The 24,742-nt window shown below is 57.9% G+C and overlaps 2 protein-coding genes across 6 annotated transcripts; one reads left to right on the forward strand and one right to left on the reverse strand.

Annotated features, from left to right (window-relative positions):
• Positions 2,887-9,413, forward strand: POLR2E (RNA polymerase II subunit E). 2 transcript variants are annotated; one of them, XM_005682900.3, is made up of 7 exons: positions 2,887-3,127; positions 4,563-4,737; positions 5,547-5,662; positions 6,011-6,091; positions 6,447-6,505; positions 6,618-6,696; positions 6,803-9,413. In XM_005682900.3, exons 1-7 carry the CDS (start codon positions 3,071-3,073, stop codon positions 6,866-6,868), a joined length of 633 nt encoding a protein of 210 aa, XP_005682957.2. In that variant the 5' UTR covers positions 2,887-3,070; the 3' UTR covers positions 6,869-9,413. The 2 variants fall into 2 exon arrangements, with proteins under 2 accessions (XP_005682957.2, XP_017905959.1); XM_018050470.1 differs by lacking the exon at positions 6,011-6,091 and having other exon boundaries at positions 2,893-3,127.
• On the reverse strand, positions 10,570-24,674 carry ARHGAP45 (Rho GTPase activating protein 45). 4 transcript variants are annotated; one of them, XM_018050479.1, is made up of 23 exons: positions 24,185-24,674; positions 21,895-22,225; positions 18,907-19,050; positions 18,622-18,706; positions 18,451-18,523; positions 18,204-18,270; positions 17,948-18,085; positions 17,804-17,868; positions 17,503-17,613; positions 17,350-17,430; positions 15,560-15,748; positions 15,198-15,335; positions 14,917-15,107; positions 14,674-14,798; positions 14,514-14,597; positions 14,278-14,382; positions 13,994-14,166; positions 13,483-13,671; positions 13,252-13,389; positions 12,794-13,020; positions 12,500-12,710; positions 11,731-11,839; positions 10,570-11,353 (listed from the first exon to the last, which is right to left on the reverse strand). In XM_018050479.1, exons 1-23 carry the CDS (start codon positions 24,446-24,448, stop codon positions 10,941-10,943), a joined length of 3,651 nt encoding a protein of 1,216 aa, XP_017905968.1. In that variant the 5' UTR covers positions 24,449-24,674; the 3' UTR covers positions 10,570-10,940. The 4 variants fall into 4 exon arrangements, with proteins under 4 accessions (XP_017905968.1, XP_017905965.1, XP_017905966.1 ...); XM_018050476.1 differs by lacking the exon at positions 24,185-24,674 and adding an exon at positions 22,905-23,914; XM_018050477.1 differs by lacking the exon at positions 24,185-24,674 and adding an exon at positions 23,126-23,909.

Below are 24,742 nucleotides of genomic sequence, written 5' to 3' on the forward strand. Positions count from 1 at the left end.
AACCCCTGGCACCCACCATCTATTTCCTCACCCCGTTAAAATTCCTATGAGTGGAATTAGACAGCACTTCTTTGCTTTCTGTGTCACTTATGTCATTTGAAAAGAAACCCTGTCCCCATTACCAGTCTCCTCCATCTCCCTACCTCAGCCCCTGACAACCATGAATCTACTCTGTGTGGATTTGCCTGTCCTGGACTATTCACATCAATGGAGTCATATACTAGGTGGCCTCTTGTGTGAGGCTTCTCTCTATGAGCATCATGTTTTCAAGGTTCATCCACATTATAGTGTGTGTCAGTGCTGCTTTTCATGGCTGAGTAATATCCTATGAAATGAATGGACTATATTGTGTTTACCCATGTATCCATTAATGAGTATTGTGCTATTGTACCATTTGGCTTTGTGATGCTGTACAAGACTTTTTTCATAGGCGTATGTTTTCATTTCTCCTGGGCATGTACCCAGGAGTGGAATTGCTGGCTCACATGGTCACTTTATGTGTTAAAAGGAGCTGCCAGGCTTCCCCACAGCTGCTGCCGGATTTCACATCCCCAGCCAGGAGTGTGTGTGTGGGGGGGGGGCTGATTTCTGACCCCTGGGCTCTGCCAATTGGCAGAGCTGCATGGTGGCGGGTTCCCAGGAGAAAGTTGCAACTCCATGTCCCATTGCTGAGGTCACACAGTCACAGGCAGAATTCTGATTCATGGGTGATGGGATGGGGCCCACCTGCTCCTGTGAGTCCATTCTCCCCTCTTCCCTGCCCCAAGGAACAGCAAGGTCACCTAACATCCCCTGCCACCCACACCTGGGCCTTCCCCGGGTAAACTCCAGGCTGCCCTTGGGAACCTCCAGCAGTTCTGCCCCCTCTCCCACTCAGATTTGCCCATCGCCTAGACACTCTTTCTCCTGTCTTAAAACTCACTCTAGGGCATCCCTGGTGGCTTAGTGGTTAAGAATCCACCCACCAATGCAGGGGAAATGGTTCAATCCCTGGTCCAGGAAGATCTAACATGCTGGAGGGCAACTAAGCCTGTGCGTCACAACTACTGAGTCAGGCACCCTAAAGCCTGTGCTCTGCAACAAGAGAAGCCACCGAAATGAGAAGTTTGTGCACCACAACTAGAGAGTAGCCTCCACTCGCCACAACTAGAGAAAGCCTGTGCTCAGCAGCTAATACCCAATGCAGCCAAAAATAAAATAAATAAAACCCACTCTAGAACGCCTCTCTTTCTCCCCCTTCATCCACATCTCCAATTTCTTTCCTCCCATAAAGAAAGGCCTCCTCCCTGGATCTGCCCTCTGTGGTCACAAACAGTGGCCCCTGCGCCAGTCCCCTTCTCAGTCTGCAGACCTGCTTTGACAGCTACTCCACCCCCCTCCTCCAGATACCTTCTTCATCTGACTCCAGGATACCAGGTTTCTACCCACCCTTTATTCTGTTTCAGGAACACTTAGGTATCGCCCTGCAATCGTCAGCCAAGTACATATGCAGTGGGTTCTGTTCTTGCCCCTGTTCTACAAAGGAGGAGGGGGACATTGAGGCACAGAGAGGTTAAGTAATGTGCCCAGGTCGCACAGCCAGCACTGGAGCCCAGGTAACCACATCTCTTTGCCTTCTGCCGTTTCCTCCCCTCCTCCCAGCTTCAGGGCTCAGGCCTGACTTCTGATGCGCTCTGTGACCTCATCAGCCTCTCAACTCCAGTCTGCACTGTGCGCCCACAACATCCACATCAGCCTCCACTCCAAGCTCATCCTGAGTTCCAGGCTTGTGCCCTACTGTCCCCTGGATGTCTCCCCGTAGGGTCCCCTAGGAGTCCCGAGCTCACCATATCCAAGATCTGCTCCAGATCTGCCTTCTACGCCTCCCCACCGAGGTCTGTTCTTCCTCCTCTGCTTGTCTCTGTGTCTTTCCACATCCTGTCCACCTACAGATCCTATGAGCGCTGCCTTCTGGACACCCTAGACCTGCCCACAGCTCACCCTTCACTTGAAGCCTCATCTATCTCTGGCCAGGACGGTCCTCCCTAGCCCACTCCTTGGTCTCCCTGTTTCTGCCCTGTGGAGATGCTGAAAATGGCTGCAAGCACAAACTTCTCAAACCCAACCAGCAAGGGCTCCCAAGATCTGCCCCACCTGACCCTCTGACCCACAGGCCTCCTTGCTGCCAACATACTAGGCCTCAGGGCCTTTGCACATGCTGTACCCTCCACCTGATACACTTTCCTCGACATCCCCAGGGCTTCTACCCTCTCACCCTTTGGATTTTTGTTGGAACCTTCCATGACCACATTTGAGACTTCTCTATTTTTTCTTCCACAGCACTGTCTCCTTCTAACACGCTGTATCATTTACTTATGTCCGCTGTTTCTGTCCTGTCTCTCCCGGGCATGTAAGGATGCTTGGTCTGTTTTGTTCCCCGTCCCTTTGGCTCCTCATTAAATACTGAATCATTGAATTAATATATTACTGAATGAGAAGTTACTGACACAAGTAAGCTGGGCTGAGCAGGCCTGAACAAACCTCCTGAACGAACTCGGAGGGGAAGGGCCGATGCAGAGGTTGTGCACTCTTGGGGTACCCAAGCAGGGGCTGGGCTGGGGCTCAGCTGCATTTTGTAAGCACCAGGAACTATACCAAGCTCCTCCCAAGTACGAGCATCTCTTTAGATCCTCTAAAATGGGGGACACTTTATTTTTTTCATTATACAAAACGGAAAACCGAGGCTCCGCTCACACTTCCTCAGTCTCTCCAGATTCTAAACACTGTCCAGACTGACGTTGAGCAAAAACCACCACTCCCGAGAAGCCTTGCAGTCAAAGCATCGCGAGAACTTCCGAGGGGCGGGTGGGCGGTGCTGTTTGAGGGCTGCTCGCGCAACCAACCGCCGCTTTAGTAAGGCTAGGGCTGCCCTTGGCAGTGCCGCTCCCGAAGGTCGCTGTATTCAGGCGTTCGCCTGCGACAGCCCTGCACGGGTAGAGGACGTGTTGGGGGCCTGATCAGGACTCGGAGTAGGCACTGTGGGCCCTGGTCGTGCTGGTCGCAGGCGCAGTGTGTGAGAGCGGCGGGAATCATGGACGATGAGGAGGAGACATACCGGCTGTGGAAGATCCGCAAGACCATCATGCAGGTGAGCCGCGCGGAGGCAGCCCTCCTTGGAGAACGCGGTGAGGGCGTGCCTGGCTGCGCCAGACGAACTGGGCACGTGGCGGCCGAGGCGTGAACGGCGGGTGCTAGGGCCCGCTGATGAGGACGAGCCTCTTCACCCGCGGCCGCACGGCTGGAGCGGAGGAGTCGAGCCCCAGAGCCCCCCGAGAAGGGATCAGGATCTCGCTCGAGCTGGAGAGAGGGAAGGCGGGAGACGCTGGGCCGCCTTGTATTTGTGTTTCTGGAGGGTTGTGGTGTTACAGCCCTTGATCCTTGAAGTTCTTATTCAGTAAGAATTGATAACAGGCCAGACTAGAAGTTCAGGCAAGGCTTTGTTGGAGCTTATGCTGCAGCAGGAGGGAGCGAAAACAAGCAACAGGCGCCCTTCTTAGGTCGTCTTGAATGGGATGAGGGTGGGCGCGGGTCCAGGGGTCATGCCAGAGTGATGACTTGGGTGGTCTGCCTACCCTCTGGGTGGTGCTGTGTGCAGGGATCACGCCTGGCACCCAGCTTTTGCTCCCGGCACCTCAGAAGTGGAGGTTTTGACTTTCTGTTGTTGTCTATCATTTGCTCGAGCTGGGCAATTGCACGGTTATTTTTAGTCCCGCATGGTTTCTGGGTATTCTGTTGCTGGAGATGTTTGTCCAAGTGCAGGCGCTGCCGCAAAGGGTCCCAGCTCCCAGCCTGTCTTATCAGCACCACCGTAAGTGCATAACGCAGAATCCCGGGTTCTTGACGGTGGAAGGAACCCTGGTGGGCTGGTCTGACCGCTGTCTGGTGGTTACTTAGATGCCTTGCCCACCAGCTCAGTCTCAGTGTCACAGCAGTCACACCAGCTTTTTCTGTGTACCACATGCTTTAAGCCACCATGTGAGAGGGGTCCAGTGTGATGCCACAAAGACTTGGGGCCTTGATCAAGAGCACCCAGCCTCCTGGGAATTGTGCTGGAGCTAAGGCTGGGCTATGACCCAGCCTCTCCAACACTTGGCAGAGCTACTCAAGACAGGGCGGGAGCAGCTGCGCTTCTACCTGATGGTGTTGGGGCTGCGGGAGAGGAGACCCAGGTCTCTGAAAGGAGACTCGGCGGGGGGTGGGGGATGTGGGCAGGGCTGGGTGGCAGCTCCAACCTTCCTTTCTCTGTCTGGGTCCTCACCTAGTCTGTGTGCTCACAGAGCCCTAGTTTCTGAGCAGGACCTTGAACTGCTGGGCCTCAGGCTTTCGCCTGGTTTCACAGCCAACACCCGCCCAGCCTGCTGTACCTGTCAGACCTACGCCCTGGGGCCTGGCTCTGGACTCAACATCTCCGCTTGCATCCCAGGCCTTTCCCCAGTCTCCTCTACGGTGGCCTCACCCACTGGAGCTCTGGCTGCTGTCCCATCTCCACTGTGTGATCGATCACCTGCCCTTTCTCTCTGCAGCTGTGCCATGACCGTGGTTACCTGGTGACCCAGGACGAGCTGGACCAGACTCTGGAGGAGTTTAAGGCCCAGTTTGGGGACAAGCCCAGTGAAGGGCGGCCGAGGCGCACGGACCTCACGGTGCTGGTGGCCCACAACGACGACCCTACCGACCAGATGTTCGTCTTCTTCCCAGGTGAGGGCTGCTCAGGGCCAGCTCACAGCAGCCACCTGCTGTGCGCCCCAGAGTCATGCACCCACCCTTATCCTTCTGTCCCCTGCCCTCCTTGCTCTAGGGACCCCTTCTCCAGCTTCCCTCTTCTCGATCACCCATCCATTCTCTCTGGGCCTAAAGATCACATTTCCAAATAGAGTTTCATTCTGAGATTCCAGGGCCAGGACCCCAACAGAGGGACTTTGAGGGCAGAGTGGGTTAGTGGAATGGGAAGTGAGAGCAGCTGGAAGGGGCGGACGTACTGCACACAGACCCTGGGGCTGCCCTAGGTGCTGACCTGCTGGGCTCCTAGGGTCCGGCTGTTCTGTGGCAGGCCCTGCATGCTGCCAAGACCATGAGGACCCCCACTGCTGCGGCATGGAGATGGGTGGTCTGTGTCTGGCAGGACCGTACTCTCTGGGTCAGCTCATGTCAGCTCACCTCTGAGAACCCCAGCCCTTGTCTCATGAACTCCAAGACTAAACCAAATCCAGGGCTTCCCAAACCTCAGAGCCACTGAGCCATGGCCAAGCCCAGACTCCCAGACCCCACTTTCAGAAGAGGTCCCTGAGGTCCAGGGCTCCCAGGGCACTTGTCAGCTCCCATGTGACCTGGAGGCAGCCAGCTCCCCCATTCTGGGAACCAGCTGCCCGGTTCTTGCTTTGCACACGGGGAGGCTGAGGCCCGAGAGTGGGAGTGGCACCGCAGTGCCTTGGCAGAGCCAGACTAGAACCTGGGTGCCCGATGGGAAGGGGCCCCGCAGCACTGATCAACCTGTGCTCTGCCTGCAGAGGAGCCCAAGGTGGGCATCAAGACCATCAAGGTGTACTGTCAGCGCATGCAGGAGGAGAACATCACACGTGCCCTCATTGTGGTACAGCAGGGCATGACGCCCTCTGCCAAGCAGGTAAGCCCACCCCACCAGGGTGGGATGGAGCCTGGCCAGCACCTCTGTCCCCAGGCCCAGGGACTGGCTGCCACACTAGCTCCCAGCCACCCTGGGAGCATCCTGACAGGTACTCACCTTTCTTGATGTGAGATGAAGGCCTTATTACTGTGCTGAGAGCCTGGGCAGAGTTGGGTGGGGTTTCCCAATTTATGATGCGCAATGTCTTTCTGAGCCACAAAGGTAAACCCTGCTCCACTTCCAGGGTGCTAGCTGCCCACGAGGAGGAGCTGGGTTGGGGCAGGCCTCGGGGCCACAGAGGGGCGGGCTGCTGCCCCTGCTGCACTTGAGGGTTGACGTCTCTTCCAGTCCCTGGTTGACATGGCACCCAAGTACATCTTGGAGCAGTTTCTGCAGCAGGAGCTGCTTATCAACATCACAGAGCACGAGGTAGGGGTGCGGGGGCTCGGGTGGGATGAGACTAGAGACCCAGCCCCCAGCCCCTCACCTTTTTAGGAACAGCAGATGTCCGGGGGCCCCCCAGTGTGGAAAGAAGGTAGGGTGATCCAGCCTTCAGTCAGGAGTTGGGGGGTGGGGTGCAGTTTCTATCTCCCCTGCAGCCCCGGCTCCCAGGATTGTGCCTTGTGGCCCATCTGCAGGGTGGGGGTGTAGGCTCCAGACATGCACCCCCTCCCTCCCAGTGTGGAGTTAGGACTGGCTCAGACACTTGGAGCCTGAGCTGTACCCCTCCCCTGGGGGCTCCTGGGGTCTGTCGTCCCATGGAGCCCGGGTTCTCTTCTCACAGCTGGTCCCGGAGCATGTGGTCATGACCAAGGAAGAGGTAACGGAGCTGCTGGCCCGGTAGTATCCTTTCTGGCCCCTGACTGGGCCCAGCTCCTCTCCCCACCCTGCCTTTCACCCCAACCCCAGACCCCCAGTCAGTCCAGTGAGGCCTTTTCCCTGACCTGCTACCCAGTAAACTCCGAGAGAACCAGCTGCCCAGGATCCAGGCAGGAGACCCTGTGGCGCGCTACTTTGGAATAAAGCGCGGACAGGTAAGAAGCCCTCCCAGGGTGGAACTAGAGCCAGGGCTTCTGGGCAGGGCGGAGGGAACCCAGGCTGCTGCTCCTGCACCACTCCAGCTCTGCTTCCTGCCTCTAGGTGGTGAAGATCATCCGGCCGAGCGAGACTGCGGGCAGGTACATCACCTACCGGCTGGTACAGTAGCTGCCTGTGGACAGACAGCTGGTGTTGAGGGCCCAGGCAGTGGTACTCATCCCACTCTTGTGAGCGCACCGCACCACTTCCCTCTCTGGAGGCAGCCCCAGTTCCGGCCTGGTTGTACCCAGCTTCTGTGACGAACAGTCACAGATCACACGACTAACTGCCCGTTTCTCTGCCAGCATGTCCCCTGGGGGACAGAGAGACTGTTGTGACCACCCCCTCTCCCCACCCCTCCCCCGCTGCTCCCGGCCAGGAGTGTGGGAGCTGGTTGCCTTGGGAACCTTGCCTCTGCTCCCCCTGGATCCTAGGGTGCTTCGCCTTGGGCCTAGGATCTGCCTTTCCTGGGCTGAGAGTCCCTGCAGCCTCTCCTGGATGCCAAGCCCTGGCCCTGGATCCCAGCTGACGGTGCCTCTGGAGGGGCCAGGACACCTCAGGGTGGCCCGGCATCCTCTGGCCTCCCCTCGCTGTGTCCCCCATGGTGGCCCTGATGCTGCCTGTCCAGGGGCTCTGAGGACAGCAGCGGTGAGATGGAAACTGGGATTTGGTTGCTTTGGAATGCTGGGCGTCTTAAAGAATTAAAGCTATTTTGAGTAATAAGTTCACTTATCTGAAGACCAAGGCAAAACAACCCTGGGTTTGCTGTGAGCAGCCTTGCTCAGGCTCTTAGATACTCCACAGGGTCACTACTCACTTCCCCTGGAGGAGGCAGGGGTGGAGCTCCAGCATACTTGCTAGCTTTGCTTCTTGGTGCTCTTCCATAAAAGTTGGGGGTCAGACTACCTAGTTTTTCTCTATACTAACTTCAGAGGCCTCCCTCCCCAGGCTAAGTGCCACTGTTTGTATTTTTAATTAATAGCTTCGTTGACGTGCAATCTACATACAGTGACCATACAGTTCACTTGTTTAAAGTTCATGGTTCTGTGATTTTTAGTACATGCAGAGTTGTGCACCACAGTCAACTGTGGAACACTCCATCACTCTAAAAGAAAGCCCCATCCTGTTAGCAGTCACCCCAGCCCGACTACCGCTAACTCTTTGTCGATCTGCCTGTTCTGGACTTTTCCCACCAGTGGAATCACACCCTGTGTGTCCTGTGTCTGCTGCCTTCCTGAGCATCATGTTCTCAGGGTCTGTCCATGTGGTAGCCGTGTGAGGGCTTCTCTCCTTTTCCTGGCTGAGGGGCGCTCCCATGTGTGGAGGGACACTGTTTCTTTTTCAGCTGATGGACCCAGGTTGTTTCCATTATGAGTAGTGTTGCTGTGAGCATCCAGGTACACATTGCTGTGGTTGTATTTATTTTTCTGGGTGTGGTGTGTATGTTGGAGTAGAATTGGTCTTGCAGAAGCTCTGGTCACCCTTTGGAGAAGCTGTCAGACTGTCTTCCCTGTGGCTGCCCCGTTTCTCATTCCTGAGCCCCATGGAGCGGTCCCACTGTCTCCACCTCCTTGTCAGCACTGGTTCTTATGGCCTGGGGGATGGGGAGGGGGTACAGGGCGGCCAGTGGTGGCGCTGTGGTTCCGGTTCCCTTGCCAGGTGCTGTGGTGGTGAGCACGGGGCTTGCCAGCTACCTGTGGGTTACCTCAGATACGTGTCTGTGCACAGGTTCTTTGCCTCTTGTTTAACTGGGTTATTTGTCTTCCATTCCTGAGTTTTAGGGGTTCTTGATATATCCTAGGCACAAATTACAAAACAGTTTCCCCATGTTTTATATTTCTTAGGTGTCCCATGTAGTGTTTTTCTTTTTTGACTGCCTTGGGTCGTAATTGCGGCATGTGGGAGATCTTAGTTCCCCAACAAGGGATCAAACCACTGCCTGCTGCGCTGGCAGGTGGATTCTCAACCACTGGACCCCAGGGACGTCCATTCCCCTGTAGTCTTTATTTGTGGGTCTCAAATTCTGGGTTTATTCCTGGGCATTGTGTGACCTGGGGTGGTCACTTTCCCACAGACAGATGGTGTTCTTGACACTGTTTATTGAGGAATAGTGCTGCCCTGAGTTTCCACTCTCTTGTAGTGAACGCATAGACCCACATGAGTCTGTGTTGAGATCCTCTTTTCATTGATAAATTTAGGTGTTGTTTTTTTTTAAATACTGTGTTGGTTTCTGCCATACATCAACATGAATCAGCCGTATGCCCCCTCCCTCTTGAACATCCCTTCCCAAAACTTAGGCTTTAAAATCATAATTTTACAGTACATCTTAACAGGCAAACATGTCTCCCCTTTCTCCAAAACAGACATACGTTGTTTTTTCAAAACTGTCTCAGCCAGAATAAGCCAGATGTAGATGGACAAATTCTATCTGATTCCATTTACCTGGGGTCTCTAAGCGGTCAGGTCCACAGAGACAGAAGTAAAAGGTGCTGGGGGCCCAGGGACTGGGAAGAGAGAGAGAATTGGTGTTTCCTGGGGACCAGAGTTTCAGTTTGGGAAGATGAGAAAGTTCTGGAGATGATGGTGGGGATGGTTGCACAACCATGTCAATGTGCTATGCTTGTGAACTATGCAGGTTAACATGGCGGAAACAGTAAACATGTGGTTTACAGTCTTGGATGTTCTTAGATTTTTACTCTTGCTAATGAACTCTAGAATCAGTGCATTGATTCCCTGAAAACTCCTTTTCTTCTGACTGGGGGCTTAGTGGAGGGGGCTGGGTGCAGTCCTGCCCACAGGTGCGGGGCCTAGATGCAAGGTGTGGATGTTCTACCAGCGGTACCAGCTCTCCTTTGGGGCCCCCCCAACCCCTACTTGTTGCTTGGGGATCGGTTCTGCTGCCCGCAAGTCCCTGAGATTGGTCCAGACACCAGCCTCAGAGCTTCAGGAAGTGGGTACCTTCCCGATTGTGAGCCTGGGTCAGGCCATGCCTGAAGGTGGCATAGCCTGTTAAAGTCATTTGGTGGTGTCGCGTCTGGAACCATTTGCAGGCCAGGCCGGGCTCCTCGCAGGCACTTGGGTGCCTGGAGCAGGGTGCTTATCTTACCTCCTCCATGGAGAAGTGGAGGTCCCCTCTGCCCTGCGGAGCACCTGGAAGTGTTCATAGATCTATTCACTCATTCTGTTTTAAAAACTTAGGGGTCAGCAAACTTATTCTATAAAGGCCAGAGGGTGAGTGTCTTGGCCCTGCTACAGTTACTCAACTCTGCTACCCCACAGGGCAGAAGTGGCCACAAGTCACATGCAACCAGAGGGTATGCCCTGGGCTTTTATCTTTGTTTGCCAAACTGCAGGCCGCCTTCTGGGCTCTTAGGAAGCTTAGGCAGGGGCAGAGCTCTGACCACCACAGATGGTCTTACCTAAGCTTGGGGAGGACTGCCGTTTTTGGGGGGCTGTCCTGTCAGAAAGGGAGACCTAGCAGGTTCTACTGTGATGGGGTGTGAATCCATGTCATTCATCTTGTGAGTAGTTGGGTCTCTGCTTAGCCATCCCCGGCCCGCCAGGATAAACCTGTAGGGATGGAGGCAGAGCCTCGCCTCTTGCTGGCTATGCTGTCTTGGACAGTGGCTACTGTCTCCCTGAGGCTCTTCAGTCCACACAGGTTTTCTGAGCCAGGAGTGCAGGGAAGTGGTGCCTTGTGTCTATGTCCCCATGGCTACCTGGGCCCTATGGGGTTGCCCTGCCATGTGGTGGAATTTCTATTCACAGCTTCCCCTGCCTCCCCAGGCCCAGCAAGGAGCTGGAATCATTGCTCAGGCCACTGCTGCCAGAGGCAGGCTCAGGTTGAAGACTTTATTGTAAGCAAAAGGAAAGTACATGACAGAAAACTCCACTGTGGGAACTTCCTGTATTCTAACACCAGTGTCCAAACCCGCTCTTCTGTAAAAACCAGGTTGTCTTGAGGCCAGCCGGCCCACTGTCCACAAGGCGTCCAGCCCTCCTCCCAGGTGCCCTGTGACCTCTTCGGCCTGGCTCAGGGTGGGCAGGGTCCTCCATCACAGCAAGTCTGAGAGCGGGTATGCAGAGTAGCGCAGGCAGAAGCTTCTGGGAAGGCGGATCAGTAATGCCTTGGCCGCTGTGGCCGGAAGGAGAGGCCTCTCAGTGACGTGTCCACAGGGGCAGGACCTGCCCGCTACCCCAGCTACACAAACTCCGGCTGCCTCTTGCAGCTGTTGCCCCCTACCAGCCGCCCACCACGCAGCCTCACAGCTGGCAGCCAAGCTGCAGCCACATTGTTGCACCGGTTGGTGGCGTTGTACTGGCTGGTGGTGGTGCACTGGCTGGTGTTGTTGCACTGGTTGGTGTTGTACTCGGAGAGCCTCTGGGCTGACTCCTCCCCAGGGGCCTCCCAGGCCCCAGGCCCGTACTCCCCGGCTGTGGCGCCCAGCTGCTCTTCGCTGCCACTGCGGCTGCCCTGACTGCCCTCTGTGCCTGCATCGCCGCCCTGCCTCTCCAGAAAACTGAGCCGGTGCAGTGCAGCCCCACCTGCTGGGGACTGCAGGTCTGAGGCCTCCTCCAGCTCTGAGTCGGAGTCGTTGGAGGTGACGTGGGGTTCTGAAAAGTCCAAGGGAAAGGGAAAGAGATACAGAGGGACAGATGGACAGCCTGTGAGCTGGGGGTGGAACCACTGAGCATCCGCCTCTGGTGACACCAAGAGGCTCCCCCACCCCCCCAGCAGGCCTGTCTGCCTGCTCAGAACCCTCTCAAATCAGGTGCAGGGTCTCAAGACACTTGGGGTTGTTTCCATTTCTGGGTGCCTGTTGCTTGGACCTGGCAAAACACCTTGAAAGGGTATCTCTCTGCAAGGGTTTGTAACGGATTAAAGACAGGTGACACTTGTGTCCGGGGAAACGGTTCAGTCTGCAGCCCTTGCCATGGACCCACTACATCACCCACCATCTGCCCAGCACCTCCAGGGCCACCCCACTCACCAAGGCCCCCGTCCTCAGCCTCCTCTGTCAAGGGAAAGGCCGCACCCCCGCTGCCTCCCAGGTACGGTGCCTGGACCACCACCTCGGGTCGCTGGCTGGATACCCCATCCTGCAGAAGCAGAAGAAAGGTCAGGGAAGCACCACGGTTCTGGCCATGCCACGTTCCATTTACTCTCTTATAAGTTAACCAAGTAAAAACCCTAAATACCATTAACACCCGCTGCAGCTGAGCATATGAGGGCCCTCAGCCCCCATCCCGTGTCTGGACAGGCTGAGCTCATGCAAAGGGGGCTGAGTCCCTGTGGACACCAGCACTGGAGCCACTGTCCTGACGCTACAACCAGGCATGTCCCCTCCACAGCCTGCCTCCCCTAAAGGCAGCTGATGAGGAGTTAAAGATGTGCAGTGGGGACTGAGTGTGGGACCCAATGCTGCCTGGAAATAAGACCCTCTACCAAAGAGAGCAGCAGGTTGGACACAGCTGAACTGTGTGGGAGCCAGGACACAAGGACAGGCTACAGCGGGGGCAGAAGTGGGAAACCAGAGGGGCCAGGATGGCTGGTCAAGTGCAGGTTCCATCCACAGATCTGAACCCACACTTCACCCAGTTCTTTGCTTAAAATGTGCCTTGAATGCCCCGGACAGCCCTGTCCAAGCCAAACATCTCCCAGCAGAGCTCCCTGTCTAGTCCCCCCATAGGCGAGCAAGGTTCCTAGCCCCCACCATGCTCAGAGCCCTGCATCCCTTGTCCAGAGTGGGCAGCCCTCACCTGGCCCCCTGGGGCCTCTTCGGGCTCCTCCTCGAAGACCAGGCTGAAGTGGGTGATGAGGGTCTCCACGATGCAGGCCTGGTGGGGGTAGTCCACCAGCGAGGAAAGGGACACGGTGGCCTCAGTGGGCCGGGGCCGCAGCAGCGTGGGCCCAAACACAATGCCCAGGTTCCCTGGTGTCATCTTGTTGTCCTGTTCCACCTCCACGATCCTGGCGGGTTGTAGGGTGCAGGGGCAGGTGTGAGCAGCTCCCAGGACCCCGCCACCCTTGACCCTGGCCAACTCGGCCCTCACCTGCGAAGGTGCCGCATCAGGTACCGCAGTGTGGCCCAGTTCTCCCGAGGCAGGTCCCGTAGGAGTTCCCGCAACCGGCCTGCCATGGCCATGGCCGCAGCCTCGCTCTCTGTGGCATCCGGCCGACCCCGAGATGCTGCCTTGGCCTCGGCCTCGGCCTTCAGACTGTCTTTGGCCATCCCCACAAGCTCGTGGTAGAGGCGGAAGGAAATGAGCGGCTCAGGCAGCTGCAGGGTGGCAGGTCAGGTGTGGAGGGTCAGTAGGACTGGCCCACAGACTGCCAGTCCGGCACTGGCCCCGCCCTTGACAGCAGCCCCGCCTCTAGGTACAGGTCCCATCCACTCAATACTGACCACGCCCCAGCTTAGCAACCACGCCCCTTCCTAGCTCTGGTCATGCCCCCAGCAGGCTCCCTGTACAGCCTAGGAATTGCTCTGCCTTGTCACCATCTATCTCACCTGGCGCAGATAGAGTTTGAGGACATTGCTGATGTCGTGGGGCGACGCTTGCGACAATTCCACCAGCTCCTTGCCGTTCTCGAAGGCCTGGCATAGCTTCTCTACACGTGTCTTCACCCCATTGACCCGGTAGATGCCCTGTGGAAGCCTGCAGTTAGCAAGGGCCCATGCCTCTCCCTCCCTGTGCAGTCCCTTGGCTGGAGTCCCCGCCGCTATGGTGGCGGTGGTCACCTTGGTGCGCAGCGCCCGCTGCTCGATCTCAAAGATGCACTTCTTGATGATGAAGGGCACGCCGTCGGGGGTGCTGCGGGCAGCATGGCTGAAGTCCTGGCCAAAGAGCTGCAGATGGCCCTGCAGCTTCTTGTGGCCGCACTGGATGGCCAAGGTCTCCAGGCACTTCTTGTGGCAGGCCAGGCAGCACTGGGGGTGGGCAGTGTGAGCAGCCCTTCCTGGCTCAGGTCCAGCTCAGACACCCCTGGCTACATCTCCTGCCTCATCTCAGTGCACGCATGCGCGCGCGCGCGCGCACACACACACACACACACACACACACACACACACACACCCCACCCTACCCCACCCCTGACTCCCCGCCACAGTGCAGCTTCTGAAATGGTTTTCACCCTTCAGCCTGGGCTCCTCCCACTGCTCTGGCCCCACCTCCAGACCACAGGTGCTCTCTCCCCACATGGGATGCACATCCAGGTGCCTGGCTCCCCTGGACCCGGCTGGGACCACTCACCTCCTCACACTCAGCGCCCTGGAAGTACACGTAGCTGTTGCATTCCCGGCACTTGGCCGGCGTGCGGAGCTTCCGAAGCCGGTGGGTCCGGGCCGCCTTGGACAACCCCACGTGGCGGAAGGGCCCGCTGGGCATGGCCACAGGCAGCTCTGGAGTCATGCCATTGAGGTCAGCTGGTGGGGAAGGGGGAAGGTGGTCAGTGTCACCAAGGGAGGTAAGGGCCAGACCCACAGAGAGTCTCCAAATCCCTCCTTCCCCCACTGCCCCTTCAGAGGCTCCCTCACCCTGATCAAAGGCTGACGCCCCTGCACTGCCCTCCTGGTCGGCCAGCTCCTCGTTGGACAACATGGTGCCACAGGAAGACATACGCTCGAACTTCTTAAAGTCCTCTGAGCAGGAAACAGGGTGTCAGAGACTCCCCCTGCACCCCCACCCCTGCTGCCCACTGCACAATGAGCCCACTGAAGCCTGGGATGGGTCGCAGCGTTCCATCTCCCACTGACCCAGCAGGCCCCTTCACCTGAGCCAGGGCTGGGGTCCAGACTGGCCTCTGAATCCGAGATGGAGATGGGCCATGACTTGTGTACCTGGTGGCCCCGCCCACCTGTGAAAGAGGTATCCCCAGTGAAGGTCTGAGGGGGGCTCCAAGGGGGCCACGTCCACCCCCTCTTGGCACTCACTCCTGCGCTCCTTGGCAATCTCTCCCTCGCTGGGCCCACCGTCCTCCGGGGGGCTACTGGCAGCCTCTGCCCCCACAGCATCGCTGACATTGAAGCTGCTTTTCCGAGTACGCAGGACTGGGGACCTGGTGGGACCAACAGCCAAAAGGAGGGGCCGTGATGGGGGTCACAAGGGCTCCCTGCCCCCGCCTTCATTTCAAGCAGGGAGTCTGGCTCCCTGGGCATGCACAGAAGGTAGTGTACCAGGCACTGGCGGGCACGTGGGGCTCGAAGTCGTAGTGCACATCAGGCTCCTCGCCGCGCTGCAGCTGGCGCACGTGGGAAGCATACTGCTGTCCTGGGTCGTACAGCTTGCTGCTCTCATACAGCATGTGGAAGTGCACGGGCAGTGGGGCCGTCTGCGTGTGCATCATCTGGTAATAGGAGATGGTGGCCTGTGGACGGGCGGGAGGTGAGCGCTAGCGGTCCTGGCACCTGACAGGTAGGTGCTCCACCCGGCTCTCCAGGGGAGCCCCAGTGCGTACCGACTTGATGGTCTGGTCGCTCTGCCGGATGACCTCCTGGATCTGCCGTAGTGCCGTCACCTTGGTATCCTCCAGCTCCTGCTTCTGTGTTTTAGCATCGGCCACGCATGTACGGTATGTAGCCATTGCTTCCTCTGCCTGGGGTGGGGGCAGGAGGTGGGCGGTTGCCCAGGGAAGCATTAATCCAGGGTTCAGCCCTCAGGGCATCTTCAGGTCCCACAAAGAAATCAACTAGGTACAAAAGGATGGGAAGGCATTCCTGCCAGGAGGCAGAGCCTGGACAAGGGACCAGAGGTGGGCAGTTCTGTACAGGGCATGAGGATCTGTCACCATGGGCCTTGCCCTCCATCACCGGCCCTCACCTTGTTCTTGGCCTCCTCCTCCAGGCGACGACGCTTATCCAGGGTCTTGGAGGCTGCACCCCCTGCACCGGGCCCAATGCTGGCTTGCTCCTCCTCCGCCTTGGCCACCAGGAAGCGGGCCTTGTCATGGTCCTCGCAGCGTTGCATGTAGCCCTGCTTGGCCTTGCGGAGATTGGACTCTGCCTCTTGCTGTGGGTATGGCAGTGAGCAGATGACCCCGGTCAGTCAAATACACATTAGAGACCTCTACCACCCACACCTCTTGTGCACAGATCCTGTGGCCAGTGAAACAAATGGGACTGATGGTGGAAAAGCAGGAGGTGACACCCATAGTGGGACCCTGGAGCCAGCATCTGGCCTGCCTATTTTACAGCTGGGGAAGGGTAAGGCACAGCTAAGCTCTGAAGGAGACACCGACGACATCATCCTCTTGACACCTACACCCACGCCCACCACAGTGACTTGCGCTTTTGTCTCTTTCACTTCCCTTCTTACAGGCGAGACCAGTGAGGTCGCCCAGACAGGAAGTGAGGCACCCTCAAAGAGGACTCAGTTAAAACCCAGTGAGCCTTCTGCGGGCCACACCTTCCAGCCTACACCATCAGAAGCTCAAACATATAAGAATTCATATGAGTACTAGTAGAAACCATGGAAGAATTTGTTTAAGTAAACATAGCACAGGGAAGGCCTTTCCATATGTGACACAGAACCAAGAAATCATAAAAGGAAAGACTACTACTAACGATCATGGGTTTCAACTGGGAAAACAGGCCAACGGGTTAAATCAAAAATCAAAACAATAAACTGGGGGTGAAGGAGTCTGTAACACATATCATCCAAAGCTGGGTTCTCTAATAGGTAGAAAGCTGTGGGAAGTCAATAGGAAACAGGCTACTGTCCAGTCCAAGGTGAACAAAGGATATGAACTGAGAGCTCATAGAAGAGGAAGAACTTGGTTGTGGCTCTGGAGGTCAGCCTCCCTCTCATCCCCTATGACCCAGCCATTATCTTTTGGGCACTGATCTGAGATGAATGCTAGGTCACAGGTCTGAGTAACAGGGGCAAAAGCTCATCACAGCAGTGATGTTTGAAACAGCAACAGCTCAACCACAACTAAACTCCATCAATAGGGATGTACTGAAATACGCCATGTGGCTCTGTAGCTGAGAATGCCTAGCTAAGAAAAAGGCAGGAGGGGTTTCACGTGGACTGAGACGGGGCAAGTCCCTGAATGTGAAGGTGTATTTAAAAGCTCAGAAGCAGAATGGGGTACTTGGCAAGCTGTCATCAGGTGTGCAAAAGTTGGGGAGAGGGGCATTTGCCAGACATGCTAGACAGAGCCACAGGACTCCACTAACTGGAGCTGGTTTCACCACCGACCCTGTTAACACATCTAAAAAGCAACACAAAAGATACTAGTGCCTTTGGAACTGCCCAAAAAGAGGTGAGAAAAGTAACCTGGAGGAAGAACCTGGAGCATCCACCAGACCTGGATGAGCCCGTTTGGTCTACCCCAGACCTGCTCCTGGCAGCCACAGTGTTCCCCTGTGACAGCGAACTCTGACACTGAGGGGGGCCCCAGGGCCAGGGCCAGGGCCTTTCCTGCCACAGCCTGGAGGTCAGGAGCCTGAAGCAACTTGGAGGCAGGACCCGCCTCACGTGGGCACAGGGCACTCTGCACGATGTCAGCAAAACTCGGGAAATCTTCATCTGGGTGCGTACCAGAGGACTGCACATGCGCGAGCTGGCTGCCCTGGCCCCTCCCAGCCCCCATGCCCCACCCGTGGTACCAGCTTCCTCTGGGCGCGGTGCCAGGACTCCTTGATCTCCTTCCTGCGCTTCTCATGCTCGAGCCGCCGCAGATTCAGGGGCTTGGGGGAGACAAGTGTGAGTGGGGACCCCGGGCACCCTCCATTCCGCCCACCCTCCCAGGTGCAGCCTACCTGCAAGAAGGTCTGGGTCAGCAGCGTGCCCACTGCCTGCACCAGGCCGTGGCCGAACTCCAGGTCCTGTTCTAGTGCCAGTGAGTAGATGGACAGGAGGGGCATGTGCGGCTGTGGGGTGGGGCCGGCGTCAGGGTCACGTGGGAGTGGGCCAGGAGCCCCCCTGCTCCCTTAACCGCCCTTGTACAGACTGGAAACCCCTTTCTTCCAGTTCATCCTGGAGGTATTGAGACTTACATCCAGGGCTGAGGAACCCTGCCCGGTGCCCCACCCACCCACACACTCCCCCCAAGTTCCCCACCTCCTGCATGACACTCTGTCTGCAGTTCTGGACGATCTTCTGCAGGCCTTTGGCAAAGTCCATCTCTGCAGGGGAAGGGGTGTGAGGGCAGGGGGGCGGAGGGGCCCTCCAGCCAGACCCCACCCTGCAGGCCCCAGCTCTCACCCAGCGCGCTCCGCTTCTCCAGGTAGCCGATGAGGTCCTTCATGTATTTGGCCATGTTCTTGGCGTACTGCAGGGCAGCGTCCACGCCCCCCTCACAGCGCTGCAGCAGGGTGTCCACGTCCTCCGGGGACAGGCAGCCTGCAGAGTAGACACCCCTCAGCCCAGGCTCCACCCCACCCAGCCCTCCCCTGTCCCAGCCCACCCCTCCTCCCATCCACCACCTCAGTCCTCTGCCACTTGCTGGGTTCAGACTCACCCGCATCACACTCCTCGCCACTGGGGGGGGCACTCTCACTCCCCTGTGCATACAGGTTCTCCATGGACTATATCAGAAGGAGACAGGTGAGTCCAGCCTGGGCTGGGCCCTGTTTGAGGCCCACCCTGCAAGAGACAATCTCCGCCCCTCTGGACAGAGTGAGTGGCTGTGGTCCTCAGAGGGAACAGGGGCATGCACTCACCCTGCCAGCCTGACCCCAAGCAATATGCAGGCCACCCTTGCTCACCTGGCCTGGGTCCCCAGGGGGCACTGACAGGAGGATGCTGCTGTCCACTTCACCCATGAGGAACTCGGATACACTGCAGGGTGGAGGGGCAAGTGTCAAGGGGCACATGGGTCCACATGGGTCTCCACCCTTCCCCACCCCCACCCATCCCCAACCCTACCCCACACTCACGTGCTGCTGAAGGAGACGGCAATGGTCTCCAAGGCCTTCTCAAACTCCCGCTTGTCTGACTCATTGTTGCACTCATAATGGAAGGCTAGGGACAGACAAGGATGAGAGAGGTTGGCCCAATCTGTTTGGGAGGTGACCAACCGTGCAACTAATTGAAGGGGGAGCATTGGAGCTGTTGTGTCCATCACACTCCTATGTATCCTTCAAAACCCACTTCAAACATCCCCTCCTTCAGAAAGCCCTCCCAGACAGAAAGCCCTCTGTGCCTTGTCCCAGCCGGCTGACCTTTGATTTTGGCAATGAGGGTGCCAGCAGCCGTGAGTGTCTCCACAGTGTTCAGCAGTGGGTACTTGGAGATGACCTGGCGCATCACACGGAGGGCCTCACCCAGGCACTCATGGGCCAGTGGCCGGCGGGCCTCAAGGAGTTCTGCCAGGTAGAGTGGGTATGAGCAGGGAGGGAGGGAAAGCCTGTCCACCAAACCACCTAACCCTAACACTTCTCTCCCCAGGTGGGGAGACTGAGGCAGAGGTGGGAGAAGGCAACTGCCTGAGGCTCAGTGTGTGACCTCAGGGGGTGGGGTGGGGTGGACTGTCTCTCTCTGGACTGCTGGCCAGGTCGACAAAGGCCAAATGTCAGTCTAGACAGTCCTGCTTAGAACACGCTTTCCTGTCCCTCTAGAAATAACCTTCCACTGTCGTCCAAGCTGCAAAGCTCTGTTCAATTCTCTCCTGGCCCTGCCGGCCTGGGAACTGAAGTTAAAACACCCCATTATCTCTCTCCAGACAGCCACCCTGTGAAGCAGACCCTGTTATCACCTCCATTTAGAAGGTGAGGAAACTGAGGCACACAGGGGAGAAGTCATTTCGCAAGGATCACACAGCTTTTCCATTTGCAATAGCTCTGAAGATAGAAGGACACTGCCTGGCTTTATCACGAGAGCAGTGGGAAGCCATGGAAGGTGTTAGAGCAAAGAAAGGTCAAGGTCAGATCTACATCTTTGAGGGAGGCTTTAAGTGTCTTCCTCAGATATTCTGAACTGGAAAAAAAGTAGAGTGTGCAGGCAGAACATGCACCATGTAGTGGAAACAAAAGTGAAGAAACTTGTAGATGCTGAAGGAATGAGCAGGTCTGCTGACACCCAGGAGGGGCCTGCCTGTACCTCCCCTGCCTGTGTGCTTCTCAGGTGGGGGAGATACTCAGCCTGGGAGGTGATACTCAAAAAAAAAAAAAGGAATCTGGAAATAGGTGTCTGATCCCTTTTCAGCACTGAGGACCCCACTAAATAGCACCGACAGGGAGATCCCTATGGAGTCCTTGGCCCCAACATTCTTCGGATTCAGGATTTGCGCCTGAATCAGCGGGGAACTTCGGAAGGCCGGAAGGAGCTTCAGGAATCCGGGGAGGCTGGCCACGCCCCTTCCCCAGACATTCCTCCCAGGCACCCCCACCCCTCGTGTCTCCAGGGCCTCCGCCACCTGGGTCCCCGCAGCACCCCAACCTGGGCAGGTGGGATCCTGGCGAAGCCTAGACATGCCCAGCTCCGCACCGGCTAAGGTAAGCGCCCGGCAGCCCTGTGTCCCCAGTGGGCCGGCAAATGCCCAGAGCGCCACGTGCTCCTGACCAGAGCCTGCACCCCCACACCCCGCCCATTCCCTCACCTCGGGGCCCTGCCTGGCAGCGCACAGGCCTCTGGTCCAGCGCGGGGTGCACCGTCCCGCAGATACACATAGTGTACCGGTCAGAGCGCAGGGACCGTGAATGCGCACGACGGACTAGGGTCTTTAATACCCGGTCTTCATCAGCCAAACCGGCTCTGGCCAGTCCGAAGACCCCGCCCCCGCCGAGGAAAGCTCCGCCCCCCGGAGTCCCGCGAGCCCTGGCTGGGGTTCTCGACTCCCCAAACTCAAGGATCAGGACTCAGACCCGAGTAGAAGAGGAGACGTGACTCCATTTGGGATGGGGCTGCCAAGGGCAGACAGGGAAACAGGCCCAGGTACATGGCGTGGGGAGGTGCAGGGAGACCCTGCCCGCATGGATCCCTGCTCTTATTGCCTCCCAGGCCGAAAGCCGTCTGGCTATCCCACAACTACCATTGTAGGCTGAGGACCTCTGGTCACAGCCAGCATCCGTGCAGGACGTGTCGTTGCCCCATTTCACAGATGAAATACCAGGGTCTCCAAGGCCGGCAGGGGCAGCACCAGCATTCAAACCCAAATCCTCTCTACTCCAGGCCCTTCCCTCTGCTCAGGGCTGCCCCAAGGTGCAAAGAAGGGGGCCCCTGCCCTGGCCATCCTCCTGCACAATGCCCACAGGCTCAGCTCCGCCCAGGCCTGGCCTCCAAGGAAGCGCTAGGATCGGAAAGGAACCGAGATTAGAGAGTTTCCCCAGGAAACTCTCCAGCTCCACCCCAGGACCAGATAACCCCACAGGCTGACACCACCCCCACAGCAGAGGCTTGGCCAGCAGAGGAGCTCCCCATTACAGCCTTTAAAACTGAGGTCCCTCTCCAGGTAGAGGTTGAACCCGGGCTCTGGCTCAGGTGAGCCGGAGCCAGGGGGCTACCCTGAGCCTCAGTTTCCTCATCCGTAAAATGGGCACATGAAAGGAGCAGGCCAGGGTGTTTAGCATGGCCCTGGCACTGCGGTTTCCTGAAGAAGAGATCACAGTGCCCTCCTTGGCTGTCAGGGACAAACAGGAAGCAGATGAAAATAACTCGACAGGCAGGAAGCTGAGCTGTCAGCGGACGCGTGGAGAAAACGGAACTGCCATCCACAGCCCGCTCACTCCTGCAGCTTACGTGCCGGTCCTGCCCCTCGTCCCTCCTGAGTCTCTCTGTCCACACCTCAGCCTGCCTCTCATTCACTTCAGTCCAACATGCAGATCTGACCTTGTTCCACTTCTGCTCTGACACCTTCTATGGCTCCCCAGCACCCTCAGGATAGCACCCAGGGTCCCTCTGCTTGCCATTCTCAATGTCTTCAGCCTTATACATTTCATACACCTGAACCTTATTCCCTCAAATGCATCTCTACTTTGTGTTTCTATGCACATGACATTCTCTCTACCTCAATGCCTTTCCTTCCTAGTTGCCACTGAACTCCTATTCACCTGTCAGAACCCTAGCTGCAATGTCTTTTTCCACAAAGCCCTCCCAATCACTTCCTTCTGAGCCTCCCCAAGTCCTTCCCCAACTCTGTGCTGATCCCCTAGGTTTTAAGGGCTGACCCTGCCTTCCTCCACCCAGGCCTTGGTGTCCCTGCCAGTTCTCACCATCACGCAGAACACACTCCTTCAGTTTCTCAAGGCCCTCGGCAAAGCGGGCCACGTCAGCCAGCAGGTGGGAGATGTCCTCCACGGTGTCTGGGCAGGGTCCCTGGATGGGTGCCTCGGCCGGGCTGGCTGCAGACAGTGGGCTGCGATGGCTGCGGCCCAGTGTCCAAGTGCTGGTCCCCGACAGAGGGAAGCCAGCAGCGCTGGCATGGCGGCTCAGGCTGGTGGGCCTCTTGAGAGTGCCCGTTGCCTTAGCATTCGAGGCCACACTTGGTGGTTCTAGGCCGGGCCCCAGGGACACTGCATCAGCCCCATCTCTCCTAGGCAGCTCCTGGGAGGGTGGGGGGAGCTGGTAAAGCAGGTGCTCCCATCGAGCCCTGCCTCAGTTTCCCTGGAAGTGAAGTGGGGCTCTGGAGGGTCTTCAGCCTGACCCCATAGAGGTCAGAGGCCACAGGTCAGAGGGCTGAGATTTGGTGCCTTGCCCCTCCCACACCTGTTACCCAACGTCCTCTCCTGGAGCTTTCACAAACAACGTCTCTGCCCAAACCACAGCCGGGGTGGGGGAGGGGCACCCCACTTCCGGAGGTAGGGGAGGGAGGGGGGTAAGGGGGAAGGGAGGGGGGAGGGCTGGGGTCTCTGAGCTGTCTCAGTAGAGGCCACTGCAGATGCCTACTCATTGGTAGACACCTCCTCGGTTCCTGTCCTCTGACGGTCCAGCAAACTCCTGAGCCCACAGACACCAAAGGCCCTGTAGATGCCCCCAGGCTTGCACCAGGCCTGTCCCCGTGGGTCTCCTTCCACACTCTGCTCCCTATAAACCTTCTGCCTAACAGCCTGGCTATAGCTCTCACATCTAACGGTGCCTGGAGACCCCAAATTCCCTGAGTCCCCACCTGACAGAGTCCAGGCCCAATGCACTCACACCCTGGTACCCACCCCACCACTCCCTGGACCCCACAGCAGGCACTGGACAGGGTGGGAGGGTGCATGGCCGTCCCAAGGACTCCTACCGTAAGCTGAACGCGAGGATCCCAGCCCATCCTGCGAAGACCCTGCAGTCCAGCCTGGTGGGGGCTGTAGCTGGCTCGTGCCCCCCGCCACTGGCCCAGCATGTCACTGCCCGGCCCTGCCCTGCCGGGCCTGATCACAGGGTGTTCTCCTGTCCCCGTGCTGCCCAGCTGTCGCTCCAAGGTCCCCGCCCGCTCCGTGCTCCCCTTAGAGGCTCACTCACCCCCGAGGGCTGTGGGCAGGGGCTTCCCGCCCGGTTCTTTTTCGAGATAGATGGGGTTTTCATGAGCTCTCTCTTCTTCCTGGAGAACATGGCGGGGCCGGGCCCGAGAAGCCCAAGGGGGCCTGGCTGGGGGAGGTAGGCCAGGGGTCTCAGTGCTACAGCTCCTGGTGTTGGTGGCCTCGGGACCACATTGCTGCTGGCCACCCCCTCCTCAGCTGTCAGGCTCACGTGACAGGCCCAGCCCTCATTGGCGGGCGCTTCCCCCCACAGGAAAAGGCCTCCGGAGGCGGTGACTCAGACCCGCCCCTGACCCTCCCCAGCCTCAGCCTCAGCCTGCCCCTCTGCACAGTGGGCTCGAAGGTGGGGTCCCAGGCCCCACCCCCAGCTTCCGCTTTCCTGGGCTCTGCGCGTGCACATTCACCAAGGTGCCCTGCGTGGCGGCAATGACCCAGGCAAGACACCGATGCCCCAGGCACGATCCTGGCAGGGACACAGCGACTGCAGAGATGCTCACCCCCACTCAGCCACACCCAGATGCACCCAGGAGTGCAGATACCTGAACACAACGGACATGTGGGGACACAGACTTTGATGTGTACTCAGAAGCTACCCAGCTCCACAGATGCCATGGGTACCCTGGACACAGGCACCTGCCTTCCAGTCCTCCCACTGCTCCTCTGTGTGGCTGCCCTCCACCCTTTGGCAACCCCCCGTGCAGACCCCAGGGAACAGTGCAGGGTATAGTGGGTTGCCTTCCCTCCATCCATCTCCCATCCCCACCCCTGATTCTACATTCTGGGGACACTCAGCAGGACAGGTTAACCCTAATGCTAACTGCTGAGGCCACCATGCCACCTCCTCCCTCCCTGGCTTGGCCCCCAGACCTGGGGCATTGGCAATGTGTATAGCACCCCCTGTACCCTTTCCCCCCATAACCACCTCTTCTCTTGGAGACCCCCTAATCTGAGCCTTTTCCCCTCCCCCAGTCTTCCTTCCCTCCCCTTTTGGAGTCTCACACCCTCATCCCCTACCCCTTCCCGACCATTGGCCCCCACTGACCTCAGGTGGGAGGGGTGGATCTCCAGGGCACAGGGCACGCAGGCCACAGCACCTCACAGCAAACCCAGTTCTCCAGGCCCGGGTCCATCCACTAACCCATCCCAGAAGGCCCTTGAGGATCCTCTGCCCACCACTCATCGCTCTGGATGCCAAGATCGGGGGGTGAGGGCCGGCTGCAGGGCTGGCTAGCTGGTGGGCCTCTGCCTGGTTGGAGGCCTGAAGTCTAGGCCACCCCTTCTGGGCTCCCCCAGCTGCCCCAGACATTCCTGAGCCCTGACCTCATGCCCACTTCAGATCCAGCCACTCACAGGTACCGCCTTCAGGCGCCAGAACTACAGGGGCACTCAGGGGCTCCAGGAGCAGTGTCCAGGCTCTTATGAAGGGCATACCTGCACAGGAGACACTCCCCAGCCACCACACAAGCTTTCACAGCTGGGAGTCCAGCTAGCTGTAGCTAGGTTCACATCTGCATCCACACACCCATTCCAGCACACACTCTGTGCCAAGCCCAGTGTCCAGGCACATGTACAGAGCCATTTTGGGATGAATATGCAACCT

The sequence above is a fragment of the Capra hircus genome, chromosome 7 (genome assembly GCF_001704415.2).
Source record: "Capra hircus breed San Clemente chromosome 7, ASM170441v1, whole genome shotgun sequence".
Classification (NCBI taxonomy): Eukaryota; Metazoa; Chordata; class Mammalia; order Artiodactyla; family Bovidae; genus Capra; species Capra hircus.

Coding starts and splice junctions, on each gene's coding strand:
- POLR2E (XM_005682900.3), top strand. CDS start 3,071: ATGGACGATGAGGAGGAGACATACCGGCTGTGGAAGATCCGCAAGACC. Junction 3,128..4,562: donor TCCGCAAGACCATCATGCAG/GTGAGCCGCGCG, acceptor TTCTCTCTGCAG/CTGTGCCATGACCGTGGTTA. Junction 6,506..6,617: donor ACGGAGCTGCTGGCCCGGTA/GTATCCTTTCTG, acceptor CCTGCTACCCAG/TAAACTCCGAGAGAACCAGC.
- ARHGAP45 (XM_018050479.1), bottom strand. CDS start 24,448: ATGTCTGGGGCAGCTGGGGGAGCCCAGAAGGGGTGGCCTAGACTTCAG. Junction 19,051..21,894: donor GGAGTGTGTTCTGCGTGATG/GTGAGAACTGGC, acceptor TCTACCTGGCAG/AACTCCTTGAGGCCCGCCGG. Junction 12,711..12,793: donor CTGATGCGGCACCTTCGCAG/GTGAGGGCCGAG, acceptor ACAACCCGCCAG/GATCGTGGAGGTGGAACAGG.